At 37.9% G+C, this 14,166-nt stretch overlaps 1 protein-coding gene across 1 annotated transcript in view; it reads left to right on the plus strand.

Annotated features, from left to right (window-relative positions):
• The window catches only part of PKHD1L1 (PKHD1 like 1), a 136,202-nt gene extending 123,808 nt beyond the window's left edge, over positions 1–12,394 (plus strand). Inside the window, exons 72-79 of the mRNA XM_054708359.1 lie at positions 170–305; positions 3,260–3,604; positions 6,261–6,412; positions 6,808–6,954; positions 7,295–7,448; positions 10,796–10,871; positions 10,941–11,098; positions 12,303–12,394. Of these exons, the coding sequence (XP_054564334.1) occupies positions 170–305; positions 3,260–3,604; positions 6,261–6,412; positions 6,808–6,954; positions 7,295–7,448; positions 10,796–10,871; positions 10,941–11,098; positions 12,303–12,313 (1,179 nt within the window). The 3' untranslated portion in view covers positions 12,314–12,394. The remainder of the gene's footprint in view (positions 1–169; positions 306–3,259; positions 3,605–6,260; positions 6,413–6,807; positions 6,955–7,294; positions 7,449–10,795; positions 10,872–10,940; positions 11,099–12,302) is intronic.
• The last annotated feature ends 1,772 nt before the right edge of the window (positions 12,395–14,166 follow it).

Here is a 14,166-nt window from a genome sequence, read left to right on the forward strand (position 1 = left end):
CCCTTTAATAATTTTAGCTCAATATTTATCCTAAGTCTATAAAATTTAGTTTTAATTTTTTTGAAGAAAGTATATATAGTTCAAGGACATTTATTTTTTAAGTGCTAATATTCTAAATATTTTGTTTCATTGTTCTTTTAAGATGTAAAAATGTGTTCATTTTTAACAGGCTGTTCTGGTAGGAATTTTTTTTTCCACACTGCAGCGTTTGGATGTCTATGTGAACAATGCATTGGTCTGCCCCAAAGATACAGTATGGAACCCCCAACAGAAACACTGTGAATTTAATAGACATCTACACACAGGTATTTACTCAGAAAAATACAGTACACATCATATATATATATATATATATATATATATATATACACTTAATTACATGTAAAATTCTTTGTTGATATTTCATTAATATCTTTAGTTCCTTCGCCATTGATGAATGCAAGATAAAATAGTTTTTAGCCACCAAATACTAAGATGTGTTTATTTATAACATGTATGTCCTAAAAGATAAGTCCTAATGGAAGTCTTAGCTATCTGCAACATGCAGATATTAATTTTTTGGTGTATGATGGGCATTCCTTAGCCCCTTAAGAACATTTACATTCTACGCATTCAGTTTAGTTATTCCTATGTACAGAATAAAACTTGGTTAGAATTTTTACCCTATCTCTGCTTTACTTCTAGTTCACAGAGTTCAGAACCTAAATTAATTGACAATATTGCCAAGAAAGTTAGTATAACATCAACCTAAACACCATGAAGTATATATAATAAACTAATCTGCACTTAAATGAAATATATGTAGAGGCTAAACTTACCCATTTACTAATATTTGCAAAATCAGGATTTATCTCTGCTCACTGAAGTCTTTTTGTTAATCCTGTATTAATAAAGCCAATACATTCTATTCCATATGTGCTAATTTATTATCATTTTTATATGTGCCCTGTAATCTTTGCTAACAATCACATAAATGTCTGCTTTGGATCATAATATAAGCTGACATGAGAGTATGGACAACCATATTCATTACCATCGATGGAGCAAGTCCTATTTCTACTAATTATATGAATAACTAATGTTTCCAGAGACATTACTATGTGCCAGGCACTACATGCTTTCTGCATAATAACATATTGTTATTATATCCTAATAATAACCCTATGAAGTAGGCACAGATGAGTAAACTGAGACACAAAGAGGTAAAGTAATTTGCCAATGTCTCTGTCTTAGCTCAAGCTGCCTAACAAAATACCATAAACCTGGTGGCTTAAAAAACATTATTTTATCACAGTTCTGGATGCTGCTGGTACTAGGTCAAGGTGCCAGTATGATCAGGTTGAGGACAGCTTTCTTCCTGGCCTGCAGATGGCCTCCTTCTCACTGTCCTCACAGGCAGAGAGAGAGAGTGTGTGTGAAAGCATGCAAGCTGTCTGTTGTCTCTTCTTATAAGAGCACTGATCCATTGTGAAGTTCCCACCATCACGACCTCATCCAAACCGAATTACCTCTCAAAGGCCACATCTCCAAATACCCTCACATTGGGGGTTAGGGATCCAACACATGAATTTGTGGGGGAAGGGGGACACAACTCAGTCCATAACAGTATCAAAGCTAGTAAGGGCAGAGCAAGGACTCACAGACTAGCTCCAGAACCTGTGCACTTAAATTATGCTCTATTACCTCCTTATAAGCTAAGAGAACCAGTGTTATCATTTTTACATACAAATCATTATACATATTTACAGCTTAATTTTCATAAATTTTAACAATTTTTTCAAACTATACTTTTTGTACCAAGTATTTATTGTTCAAGTCAGGAAAGTGGAAAATATCCCAACAGGCAGAATTTAATATAAGGAACTGGTTATATAGGTGTTGAAGGGCTAAAAAACAACCACTGCCCTCTTATGGATCTCCCCAGTACCTCTCCCTGCCCCCCTCCCCACCTCCCCACCCTGGAAATGATATTGCTTTTAAATTAGCATTTTGCTTTGGCACTTGGAATGTAAAATAATCTCCCTGTATTATGAATCTGAACATATTTTCTTGAAGACATCAGATAGTTACCTAGGATAAATGGTATATGTAACAGTAGCTTGATTATAATACAAAAGCACGTACTTCAGATTCACAGAATATTTAAACCAAATTGCATCTAGAATTTATCCTAGTAGGTATTAAATAAATATATAGTAACAATGAAATGCTCCTTAGTGCCATTGTTATGTATGTCTATTACTTTAATAAGAAATACCCTCTTCTTTCTAACATTTTCATTTCTTTTTCTTAGTAAGCCTCACTATGAAATGTGGTAAAAATCTGCACCTCTTATGGCAGTACTATTATACAATTCAACCTTTGTCAGGGCTTAATACATTGTAGTAGATATATTACCTCTTAAACATTATTACTATTGATACTGTGCCATAAAATAGTATATACAGGGGTTGGCAAAAAGTAGGTTTACAATTGTTTGCATGGAATATAATACAATAATAAATAAATAATAATATAAGAATAAACTGTTTTGTGTACTCACAACTGTAAACTGCCCACCCCTGTATGTTCATTCGTTTTTAATGTATATAATAATCCCAATCACTTTTACAAAATTTGCTTCCCTAGTAGAATTTGCTTTGCATTAATCAAATATTCTCCAGGCTGAAATGTAAACCTATTTCACATAAGAGCCTTCTGGGATGTTTTGATGTATATTTCATTTGTGTTACATATTTTCTTGGTAGAAATAGAAGCACTGAATTAAAAATGTTCCTCAAGATTTGGTATATAGCACTGCACAAACTAGATGGCTACTAAAGTTAAATTTACATTTCTTAAATTATCAAATGCCTTTGGTCAAGGCTTTAAAATTCTGAACATGTAAATAGTGTTATAACACAAGGTCCTGGGTTCATAATTAGATTTTATTTATCATTTATACTATGTCTATAGTATTGTTTTTAAAGTAAATTTAATGAACCAATGACTATTGTTTTCTAAAAGAATTGTTTTTAATAAATTAAAAAAAATTTTTTATTTAACATATAATGATTATTAACAGTATTATTTAAAAGATTGACTTTAATTTTGCTTGTTAGTTCTATATGTGTTTTTAAGATGCATACTTTCTTATGAAAGAATGATAATGGTGAACTTTTTGGAATTTCATAAATTTAAACAAATATGAAATACTACATGGTAATTGTGATCATATGAATATGCATAACCATGCTGTTTTGACTTTTTTCCTTCATAGAGCAATTCCTTCCTAACTTGAATTCCACTGTTCTTGGTGAAAACTACTTTGATAGAACCTACCAGATGCTTTACCTTTTGGTTAAAGGAATCATACCTGTTGAAATCCACACCACCGCAGTCATATTTGTTTCTTTCCAAATACCTGATATAACAGAAGAAGACTTTTATAGCTCTCATAATCTAGTTAGAAATCTTGCCTTGTTCCTGAAGATACCAAGTGACAAAATCCGTATCAGCAAAGTAATAGGAGGGGACAGTCTGCGCAAGAAGAGATCCATGGGACTGACGATTGAACTGGAAATTGGAGATCCGCCCCCTCAGTTCATAACCAATGACACTGCAGGTACGAGTAGTAGACCTTTGAGATAGAGCAATGCAGTTACCAAATCCACACCCACAAGTAACCTTATCCAGGCCTGGTAAGCATGACCTCAGGAAATCCCACCAGCCCTACATCCTGAACCCTGTGAGGGCCTAGAGACCCCTTTTCCTGCCCTACTCCTGTAATCCCAACCTATTTTGGAATTATGAAGGAATTTGAGCCTCTATGTTATTATTGTAGCAATTAACAAATTCAACAAAAGGATTTCACCTAATATAAAAGATCTGAGAAGTGACCTAGAGAAGTGGCCTTACAGCTGAGAGATTTGAACATGAAAATAGGGAGGTGGGAAAGTTCAAGGTTGAGGAGTAGTTGCTGAGAGTTTGATGCTTTAGAAGAATTGGGAAGGCCCAATAGATCTGCAGTGGAAGGAGCCAGGAAAGGCGAGCTGCTGGAGAATAGGTTGAGCAGTCGGTGCTAGATAGTGGGAAACCAAAAGGAGCTCTCCTGTTCATAAGCTGAAGAAGGACTGTGGATGTTTTCCTAAGGAAAGAGTAGTGGAGTGGTGAAATAGATTTCCATAGTAAAGTCACAGATTGACCCAACAAGTACAAATATACAAGCATAAGTTCTATCTTTATTCCTATGACTACTCTAATCAGCCTCACCAACCATCAGCCCTTTCTCTGTTCCTCACCAACCATCACCCCTTTGCCTGTCCCTCACTCTCCATACCCTCATTTTCTAGGTATCAGATAAAAAGAAGCTCAACTGTCCCATTACAGGTGTCTTTGCTGCTTTAAATTATTTCCTTAGAGTGACTCCTTTTGGGCATCTGGGTGGGGAAATGTTCAGTCTTCAGGTTTTCTTCCTCTCCATCTGTTCAGTCTGTTTAAGTTGGTATCTGAATACCAAGGGGACTTTCATGACCTCAGGCCCTCATGCTACCCTCTGGACTTAATATTCTCTGCTACATGATGAATGGTCTTCTCTGCTCTGCACAAGCCTCTCTAGAGGCCACTGAACCTTCCTGGCCTCCTGCTGCTAATCCCCAGGGACTAATTCCCAACCATGCTGTTGTTTTATGGGTAAACCTGTGTAGTGGGTGAAGATCTCACCTTCTGCCACTAGGGGTCATCACTCATTTCCCCAGCAGGTTTGTTTAATGTTGACTCTCTACATGAGCCACATTGCCATTCTGGAATTCCACCAGTTAGGCAGGCAAGAGGTGGGATAAGCCTGTGGAAAGGCTTGCATGAGCGGAGGGAGGTACTGATCAACTCTCTTTGTTGAAGAAAACAGGAAGCACAGGCTTTAGTTATAACCAGTTCTCTCATGATGTTCTCTGCCCTGTCATAGGTTACTTCCCTTCATCAGCCCTATAATTCCTGTGTTGACAGGATCATGGCTTTGGACCCAAGAGAGTCTGTTAATTTAACCTAGGAGTTATAGTGCGTCCATGGTTCATATGCAGATTGCTCACCAACTCTTAGAAATCCTGGTTAGCCCTTACAAGTATTAGGGTCCAATATTTAGCATACTAGCCACTCAAATATCCAAAGAAACTATGATGTATTGTCTATATGTGATCTAAATTTCCTCACACACAATCCCTCCCAACCTCTATCCCCTTAAAGCAGTTTTACCTTGTTAGTCAGATTTATCTAGTTAGGTACAAATAGTCTTAAGAACTGGAGATGGGATAGAGGGAGAGACAGACCAATGGTATTTTTCCCAGACCTTTGCTGGGATACAGTTTTAAGACTCGAGGAAAGCCTACACTTGTCATGGAGCAACATTATAGCAAAATATTGGGAAATGGCAAAAAGATGTGCATGTAGCAGTTCCCCTGGCTCCCACTGCCTTCACACAGTGTTGGGAGGCCCAGACGTTGCCAGATTTCCTAAAAAAGGGTCCTGAAGTACTGAGGGACCTCTGGATAAGCAGAGACCCGAAGTCAGGAATGAGAGCTCCTCAAGTTAAGGTCTTTGGTTTCCAGGTGGCAGTCTGCAGAAATGGACGCCTTCACATGTCAAATGGTCAGAGTATGTTAACAGGGCAGACCAGGTCAGACCTGCCACACTGTACCAAAATCCAGTGAGGGCAGGTGGCAATAGTAGTGTACGGGCACGAAGTGCCCTTGTACTGCTACCGTTAGGTCACATGAACCCGCCTGCCTGGGAGGCTGTCTTGGAGAAGAATACACAGAGGAAGTGGCATGAGAGGGTGGAATCCGTAGACTGAGCATTTGTCCAGAAGAGTCTGAGTCAACCCCAAGAGACCTTTAAAATTGATAGGAACTGAAATTCCCTAAGACTGTGATTTTCAAATGTAAGACCTGCTGGCCTATGACATGGCCTCCTTCCCGAGTCTTAATGGAAGAAACTCAGTGGTCAGAATCCTCCAGGCAGGACTCAGGATATGGAAGATGCTGGATGTCCAGGAACAAGGGGTGCTTTTATTCATTTTTCTTATACCTATTTAATCTACCTTTGTTTTTTTCTTTAATTCCAGCTTTAAAACATACTCTACTGAGCTCTTCAGTCTCCTAACTTCATTAATATGACTTTGTCATGTTAAGCTTATGCACAAACAAAAACTTAAGTGAAAAACTATCATGTGTTCTCACAATTCCACTTTCTTATAATCCTTATGTCATAATACTGTTTCCTCGTAGGTCAGATGCAATTATCTGAACTCCAAGAAATTGCTGCTTCTCTTGGGCAAGCTGTAATTTTAGGAAAAACCAGTAGTAGCCTTGGATTTAATGTCTCTTCCATGTCTATTATCAATCCCATCCCTAGCCCAAGTGATTCTGGGTGGATTAAGGTAAGAAAATACAACTAGAAAAATACACTTTGGCTACTTAAAACATTGTTACTAATTTCTTATTTCAATTTTTTTTTCCTATTTCAAGACTAATTTAGAGGGCATGTCTAATTTATTATTGGCTATTTTATATGGTATCACTAAAATGATAAAGTAGGTTAAAAAGGAGCCTGTCTTCTAAAAAATTATTTATTGGAATAAAATGTGCTTTGCCTTGAATATTTACAACAATGCTTCATGAATTTGATCTAGAGGAGATAATTATAATAATATTTGCACATATTAACATATTTTAAAATAAAAATGAATATTATTCTTAGCCTGGTTAAGATGAGTTTGCTACTGAATGCAGTTTATCGTGTGAAAACCACTCCATCCCTCATGACCACTCACAGGTGACTGCCCGACCAGTTGAAAGGTTTGCGTTTCCTGTTCATCACGTGGCCTTTGTGTCCTCGCTCTCAGTGATCAGTCAGCCGGTGGCAGCGCAGCTGGGACAGCCCCTTTCTCAGCAGCCTTCAGTGAAGGCAGTAGATCCCGACGTAAGTTATAACTCGAAGTTTCATTTAAGTGGAAGAATTAAGCTATAAATTCAGGAGGGTGAGCCAACTTCACTAATCATGGTACTCTGCCTACCTGAGGATTGCACTGTCAGACTGATATGTACGGACATTGTCTAGTACTGCTTTAAAAATATTTCTTTTCCATGAACTTGCTCCAGTGTCCATATTGGTGAATTCTTTGTGTAGAAAAAAATGCTTCTACTGATTTTAAATTTGTAATGAGGCATTTTTAAAGATAAAGTTCACATATCTTTTTTAAAAACGCATGGGATAGGGCAATTAGATTTCTCTACGTGTTTTTTTTCTTTTTTCTCTTTAGGGTAATTGTGTATCAGTTGGGATTACTGCATTGACTTTGAAGGCCATACTAAAGGACTCCAACAATAACCAAATCAGTGGTCTTGGTGGAAATACAACAATTCCATTTAGCAGCTGTTGGGCCAACTACACAGACCTTACTCTTCTGAGAACAGGTGAGCGTGCCATTTTGGATCCTCACATATATTATAATTGAACAAAGCATTCCTTTATATGCTGTTCAATAAACTATAGAAATCAGAACCCCATACTCTGACTTTTCAGAAAATATTTAGTCTAGCTTACAAAAATATATCTAATATGCAAAACAAACTAGAAATTAAAATAAGCAATGGAAGAAATTTAAACAGGCAATTTGAGGATATGCATCAAAATTATCTCATGATTCATATTTTTACCCATTTGTGTATTTGTCTAATTTTCACTAAATATGTATTATTACATTTATAATATAAGCAATTAACAGATTTTCAAATTAAAGAAAAGAAATGATAAGATAGGATCACACAATTTTAATACCCTATGCAGGAGTTGCTCTGAGATCAGAATAAAGGACCCCTATGAGTTCTCATAAAGCATATCCAATGAATCTTTACTAAGTGATATCTTCAACATTGTTAACAGTAAATACAGTCATAACTTCCACAGCGATGTTTCTTATATTATCTCTATTCGAGTTGATGGTATAACTCTAGTTAGTAAAAGCCTTTCTTCTAAGGCCAAAATAATATGTCCAAAAACAGATCCTATTGTTGATAGATTATAAAGTACCTAAAACAATGAAATGGCTAAACTGCTTATACTTGAGACAGGCCTCCATTAATCTGTTTACCTCAATCTGGGACCCTTTTAGGACCTTTATAGCCTAACTTCCGTAAAGCTGTGTAGTAGCACTCCCATTTCTTACCAGTGTTATTTCAAACACACACACACACACACACACACACACACACACAGAATAAAAGTAAAAAAGAGTAAAATAATTCTAATAGTCATCTGATGTTTTTCATAATCACTAAATATCAACAACTAAAATCCTTCCAGAAGAACCTTTTCCTTATTCTTTGTTTCCTTGTGCTTTAATAATGGCCTACACTAGACAATTTGGTCTGCCTACTAGGCAGCAGTATCTCAACCTTGTGTTTGATGAGGACCAAGTGGCAATGTGCTCAACATTGTGCTTTTGGGCAAGGACCCTGCGTATCCCATAAGCTTGCTGGTTAAGGGCAGAGCCAAATTCGTGAACAGCCAGCCTAAATGGTGATAGGACTGGGACCCTTTTATGGGAAGTGAGGCACCTGACAAGAGCCCTGCCTGCAGAGCAGGTTGTCCACCACCCCAGGAAGGTGGACCCAAGAAGTGGCCAGTGGCAAAGACCTGACCTAGGGACCAAGGTCTTCAAAGTACCACTTCCAAATAGCAATGCTCCAAAGTAACCAGGTCCCTGGAGTGCTGAAGCAATGATCTAGGTTTGGGCATTTTGTCATGATAACAAAATACACTCTCCTTTTATACAGTAAATTGTCTTTCGGAGTTCAAAGCCTCCCTTGGAGTGTCTATCTGACCTGCTATAGAGAAAGAGCCGCTGCTCCTAATTTCTTTCTTCCTTCTTTCTTTCTTTTCTTTCTTTCTTTCTTTCTTTCTTTCTTTCTTTCTTTCTTTCTTTCTTTCTTTCTTTCTTTTCTTTCTTTCTTTCTTTCTTTTCATCAAGTGTAGGGCCTCAGTTCCCTGGTTGTGGACAGTAAGGAAGGTCAAGTATAGTCATCTCTTCATTATCTTTAGGTCAGGTAGGCAGTTTGTAGACTAACAATTTTAAAGCACATTTGAGAAAATTAACAAAGCATCTTTCCTGTAACTCTTCCTAGCAGGGCCCCCCACAGTTCCTGCACTGTGGGAAATCCCCTTGCAGATCACACTGTAGCCCGGCAGCATGGCAGCATGCACTCTTCTACTTATAGCTTCTAAAGAGCAAAGCAGGGCCACCTGGGTGTGGGCTGTGGTTTCTAACACAGAAAATAGGGACGAAAGCAGTAGGTGAGAAGAGGATAGAAGAAGAGACTAAACAGCTGAGACTGCATCTTTGAGAAACCTGGATAAAAATAGTCTTACTGATGGATATAATATCTGAAACATGTTGACCTAGCAGCCTATATAATATTTAGTGCTTATTTCATTTTCTATTACTGCATAACAAGTCAGCCCAAAATTTGACGGCTTAAAACAACAGCCTTTTCATTTGCTCACAATAGTGTGGGTCAGGAATTTGGACAAAGATGGCTCATCTCTGCTCCATGATGTCTGAAGCTTCTGCGGGGCTGGCTTCATTGGAGTTACAGCCCTAAGGTCTTGATTCTGGTTTTTGTCTGGATTCTTCCGTTCTCCAAGGAGTAGCCTCTCCACAAGGCTAGCCTGGGCTTCCTCCTAGTTCTTCGGGGGAGAAAATAAAAACTTAATTTCTTTGCACATAAAAATCATTAAGAAAAAAAATACACCTGCCACAAAAATTCAGTTTTTCAAAGTGGAAAAAAAAGGAGACAAATGCGCTATTGTCATGAATTTTTAACAGTGATAGAAGTCTATAGAACAATGGCCGACCATCTTGAAGGCTATAGAACACATTGTTGTTTATGAAAACACAATGTGGCCAAGAGCTAATTAAATTCTCTCCCTAAAAAAGAAAGGAAGAATGAAAACAGAAATGATTTTTTTTTTTTTTAGAAAACAAATAGAAAAAAAGGAAATAAAACTTCAAGGTCTATAAGTATTGCAAAGTCTGTTCTGTGTGGTAACCACTTACCGTAATAATGATAACAGTAGTCCCAGAATAAATTATGTCAAGGAAAAAATATTGATCTCATATTCAAAACTGTGGGAATATTTAACATGTGGTTTAAAAAAAATTTGGATGAAATTTTTTTTTTTTTATGTTTCACTCTCTAAAAAAGATTTAACAAGTGTTTCTTCAAGCTTATGTACCTGGGGTAAGAGGAAAGGGTCACAGTCTTGCAACAAAAAGTATCATCTGACTTAAAGCAAATGTGGGAAACAGTTAAAAAATGTTGAAATAAGTGGAGGACATATGGGTGTTTGTTGTGCTATTATTTCAACTCTTAAAAGGTCAGCATTCATCCCCACCTCCCTCAAGTGAGGCTGAGGGTTCTCCACTCTTGGTCAAGTACATAGGGATGAAGCAGAGGTTCAGCACTTTCACCTCCAGGCCCTATTGACCCTCATTTCACACAGCCTCTCTCCGGGGCCCGGATGCCACAGAAAGAAGATCTCATCAGAGTGCCCCTGCCCATAGTTGATGGGCAGATTGAACTCTCCAAACTCAGACACCCTCTCTACACTTGTTTATACTCACACTAATTCATTTGACTCAATTTCAAAAATACTTTGTTAGGAATCATACATTATTGTAAGTCAATGAAAACCCAATCGGAAGTGTATGACAAACAATAAAAGGAAGTCAAACACCACGATGATTTTTTTTTCCCCCTAGGGAAAAATTATAAGATTGAGTTTATTCTGGATAATGTTGCTCGGGTGGAATCCAGGCCTTTCAGCCTCCCAGCGCAGTCTGTCTCTAGCGGCAGCAGCAGTGGCGGGGGAGGCAGTGGCATCAGCAGTGGCAGCGGCGGCGGCAGCAGCAGCAGCAGCAGCGGCAGTGGCAGTGGCAGCAGCAGAGCATCCACTGTGGGTACCGCTGCCCAGACAATGACTACGGTGATTAGCTGTCTGATGGGAAGAGTGATGCTCTTGGAAATATTTATGGCTGCAGTTTTGACTTTGAACGTAAATCTAGGTAAGCACAGTTTGTTTTTTATGTCATGAATGTCTCCACATACGGAGCTACCAGTAAATGGTTACTTAATAAAGACAGGGCACCACACTTGTGCATGGTATCACTGTGGACTCGAAGACATGGTCTCAGCTTAGCTCGAATTGGCTTGGGCAGTAACGTGAACTCATTTAACGGAGAAGTCCAGAAGTAGTCTTAATTTCTGCCTCCATTAGACCCAAGGACTCAAATGATGTCTTCCAGAAGCTGTGTCTCTCCCATCTCTTGGCTTCATTCACTTTGGTAGTAGAGCCACTCCCAGGTAGGCTCTCCACCAACACCATCATCCCTCATGGCAAAGTACCACTAGCATCTTCATGTTTACGTTCTACTGGCCCCGCAGCTAATATAGAAAGAATAAAACTCTTTCCCTAGCTTCTTACTATCCTACCTTAATTAGTAAATGATATTGTTCCTGGCATTTTTTTAGGATTTTTTTTTCCAGATAAAAATGTTAATCAACAGCTTCTTCTTTGCTACTAAATAATCCATCATTCTTCAATTAAGACATAAGATGATTTAAAACCCCTTGGTCTTGGTCCATTCAAGGGGCTATAACAAAATACCACAGACTGGGTGGCTTATGCACAGCAGAAATTTCTCTCTCACAATTTTGAAGGCTGGAAGTCTGTCCGGGCTGTATCCTTACCTGGCAGAAGGGGTGAGGGAGTTCCATGGCGTCTCTTTTATTAGGGCACTAAACTCATTCATCATGAGGGCTCCACCCTCATGACCTAAGCACCTCCCAAAGACTCTACCTCCAAATACCATCACATCAGGTTTTCACATATGAATTTGAGGGGGATACATTCAGACTAAAGCAACCATTAATGAAACGAAATGCTGGTTTTTAAATATAACTTTGCATTCCGAATTAAAAATATTTTACTTTTAATAGAGTCATGAAGTTCCATTAAACAAAAGGACAAAAATGGAATGTGAAAAAGACTATGTATAAGCACCACTACTCTCTTTCCACTGTTCCACAAAAAGAATACATTATTAATTCTAATATTAAATTGATAAACTTTGAAAAGCTAATTTTCACCTACTACTTTTGCCCTGTTAACTATACTAGTTAGACAAGTTAAAATTTAAAAACATTTTAAATCATACTCTATGTTACTACTACTTTTAAAATATATATTTGTATGTTTTTACTTTTCAGGAAACAACTGACAACTGAAGTGCTATTGTGAAGAACAGGCTGAAAACAAAAATATAAGAACTGCTTTTTTTTTTTTTTTTTCCTGAGCTATTTTGTTGCCCAACAAGAAAGTCTATAGCATTTTCAAAAAAAATATGCTAAAATATTTTTATAATATATAAAATGTATTAATTAACTTTAATCATAAAAATCAAATTTCTTCAAAATATAAATTTCTTTCGATTCCTTATATGTGTATGTACTGATTTAATTTTTTTTAATTTTCAGAAATCTTTGATTTAGAAGCAGATATGCCACCTTGCTGCCAGATGCTATCCCTTCAAATCATAGAATCCTTTAAATAGTTTAAAGAGTTTGTCTAATTTTGAGTTAACCTCTTTAGATCTGACTAGAAGTACTTTGAATTTTTATACATACTGAGGGATCTGACTTTCTCTGTCCATTCACGAGGCTCTTATTCCAATGTTCTAAGCCATTCTAATTACTAAGAACTTGGGGGAAATGAGACTGTTTTAGATCTTTTACAGACTAAGTTGCTGTTTTTCAGATCCATAGTAATCCCAGGAATTCTAGATTGTCCTGAATTTTGGGGCCTGCCAACTGCTGGCCAGTATGCTAAGAAGAGTTTTCTTGGTATCCATGGAACAAGCTTTGGGAATATATCCAAACTCCTTCTCTGATTATTCCTCCTTTCCAGTCAAAAATGCCACTCCTAAGAGTGTGACCTCCCTCAATCCCAGGCTACAACCAGAAGAGACACTTATTTCAAGAGGATAAAATGAGATAATGCCAAAAAGCCACAAAATAATCTAGCTAAGTCAAACAAAAGCTCTCATACCAGAAAAATTGTACCTTTTACTCAGAAAATTTTAAATGGAATGCTTATTTTGGAGGAAGAACTCCCAATAAAAGCACTGAAGCCATGTCCAGAGCAAGTAGAATTGGTACTCACAAAAGTTACCTTCCAACCAGAGACACTCAGCAAGCATTAGGAACAGCTGAGAGAATTCAAGGACGCCCAGACCTTTTTCTTCTGTATACATTTCCTAGAATATTTGCCCCAGGTCGTAGTTAATCTTGCTTAACAGAAAAAAATATAAACACTTACCAGGTGGTAAATCTAAATATCTTTGGATAAATTTGGCATTTCATTCAGTCAAACAAACATCTATTTAGCATCAACTAGATACCAGGCACTCTAGTGAGAAGACTACAGGGAATAAGATGCCATCTCTGCCTTCTAAGAGCTCACAGGGTAGTTTGAGAAATAGTAGTTGAAAAAGGTAATATTGATACAATATGGTGTGTGTGAGAGAGAACCGAGGGTGCTAGAGGGGCACTTGGCTGGGGCGAGGGGACATCCAGTGAGGACAGAGACGGATGAGGGACAGCTTCCAGAAGATGATATATGAATAAAGCATGCGATTAGCCAAGGAAGAGTGGATGCAGGAAGGTGTGGTGGCAAGAACAAGGGCTGAAGCACCACTTGATAGTGAGTACCTTTAAGGCAGGAGCTCTCCCTTACTCAGCGTTTCTTCCTGCTACCTAACACAACGTCTGGCACTAGTAGATGCTATTTTGCTGTCTAAGGGATGAAGCATGGAATGTGGGCAAATCAACAAGCGGTCTGGTGCTACTCAGCACTAACTGTGACATGAGGAAAAGCAAGAGAAAAGCAGGAAGGGGAGGGCGGCAGTCTTCTGTGCCACGTTGTCAGAGGGGCTTGGGTTTATTCTGTATGTCCCGGGGATGCAGTTTTGACCAGATGCCAAAACAGAAGTTTTGGCTACAGCAAATTATAAAGGGAGGCACCAAACTAAGATGTAAAACTTTTTAAGAACGTGGCCTAAAAGAGGAGAAGACC

Source organism: Eptesicus fuscus, chromosome 19 (assembly GCF_027574615.1).
Source record: "Eptesicus fuscus isolate TK198812 chromosome 19, DD_ASM_mEF_20220401, whole genome shotgun sequence".
Lineage (NCBI taxonomy): Eukaryota > Metazoa > Chordata > Mammalia > Chiroptera > Vespertilionidae > Eptesicus > Eptesicus fuscus.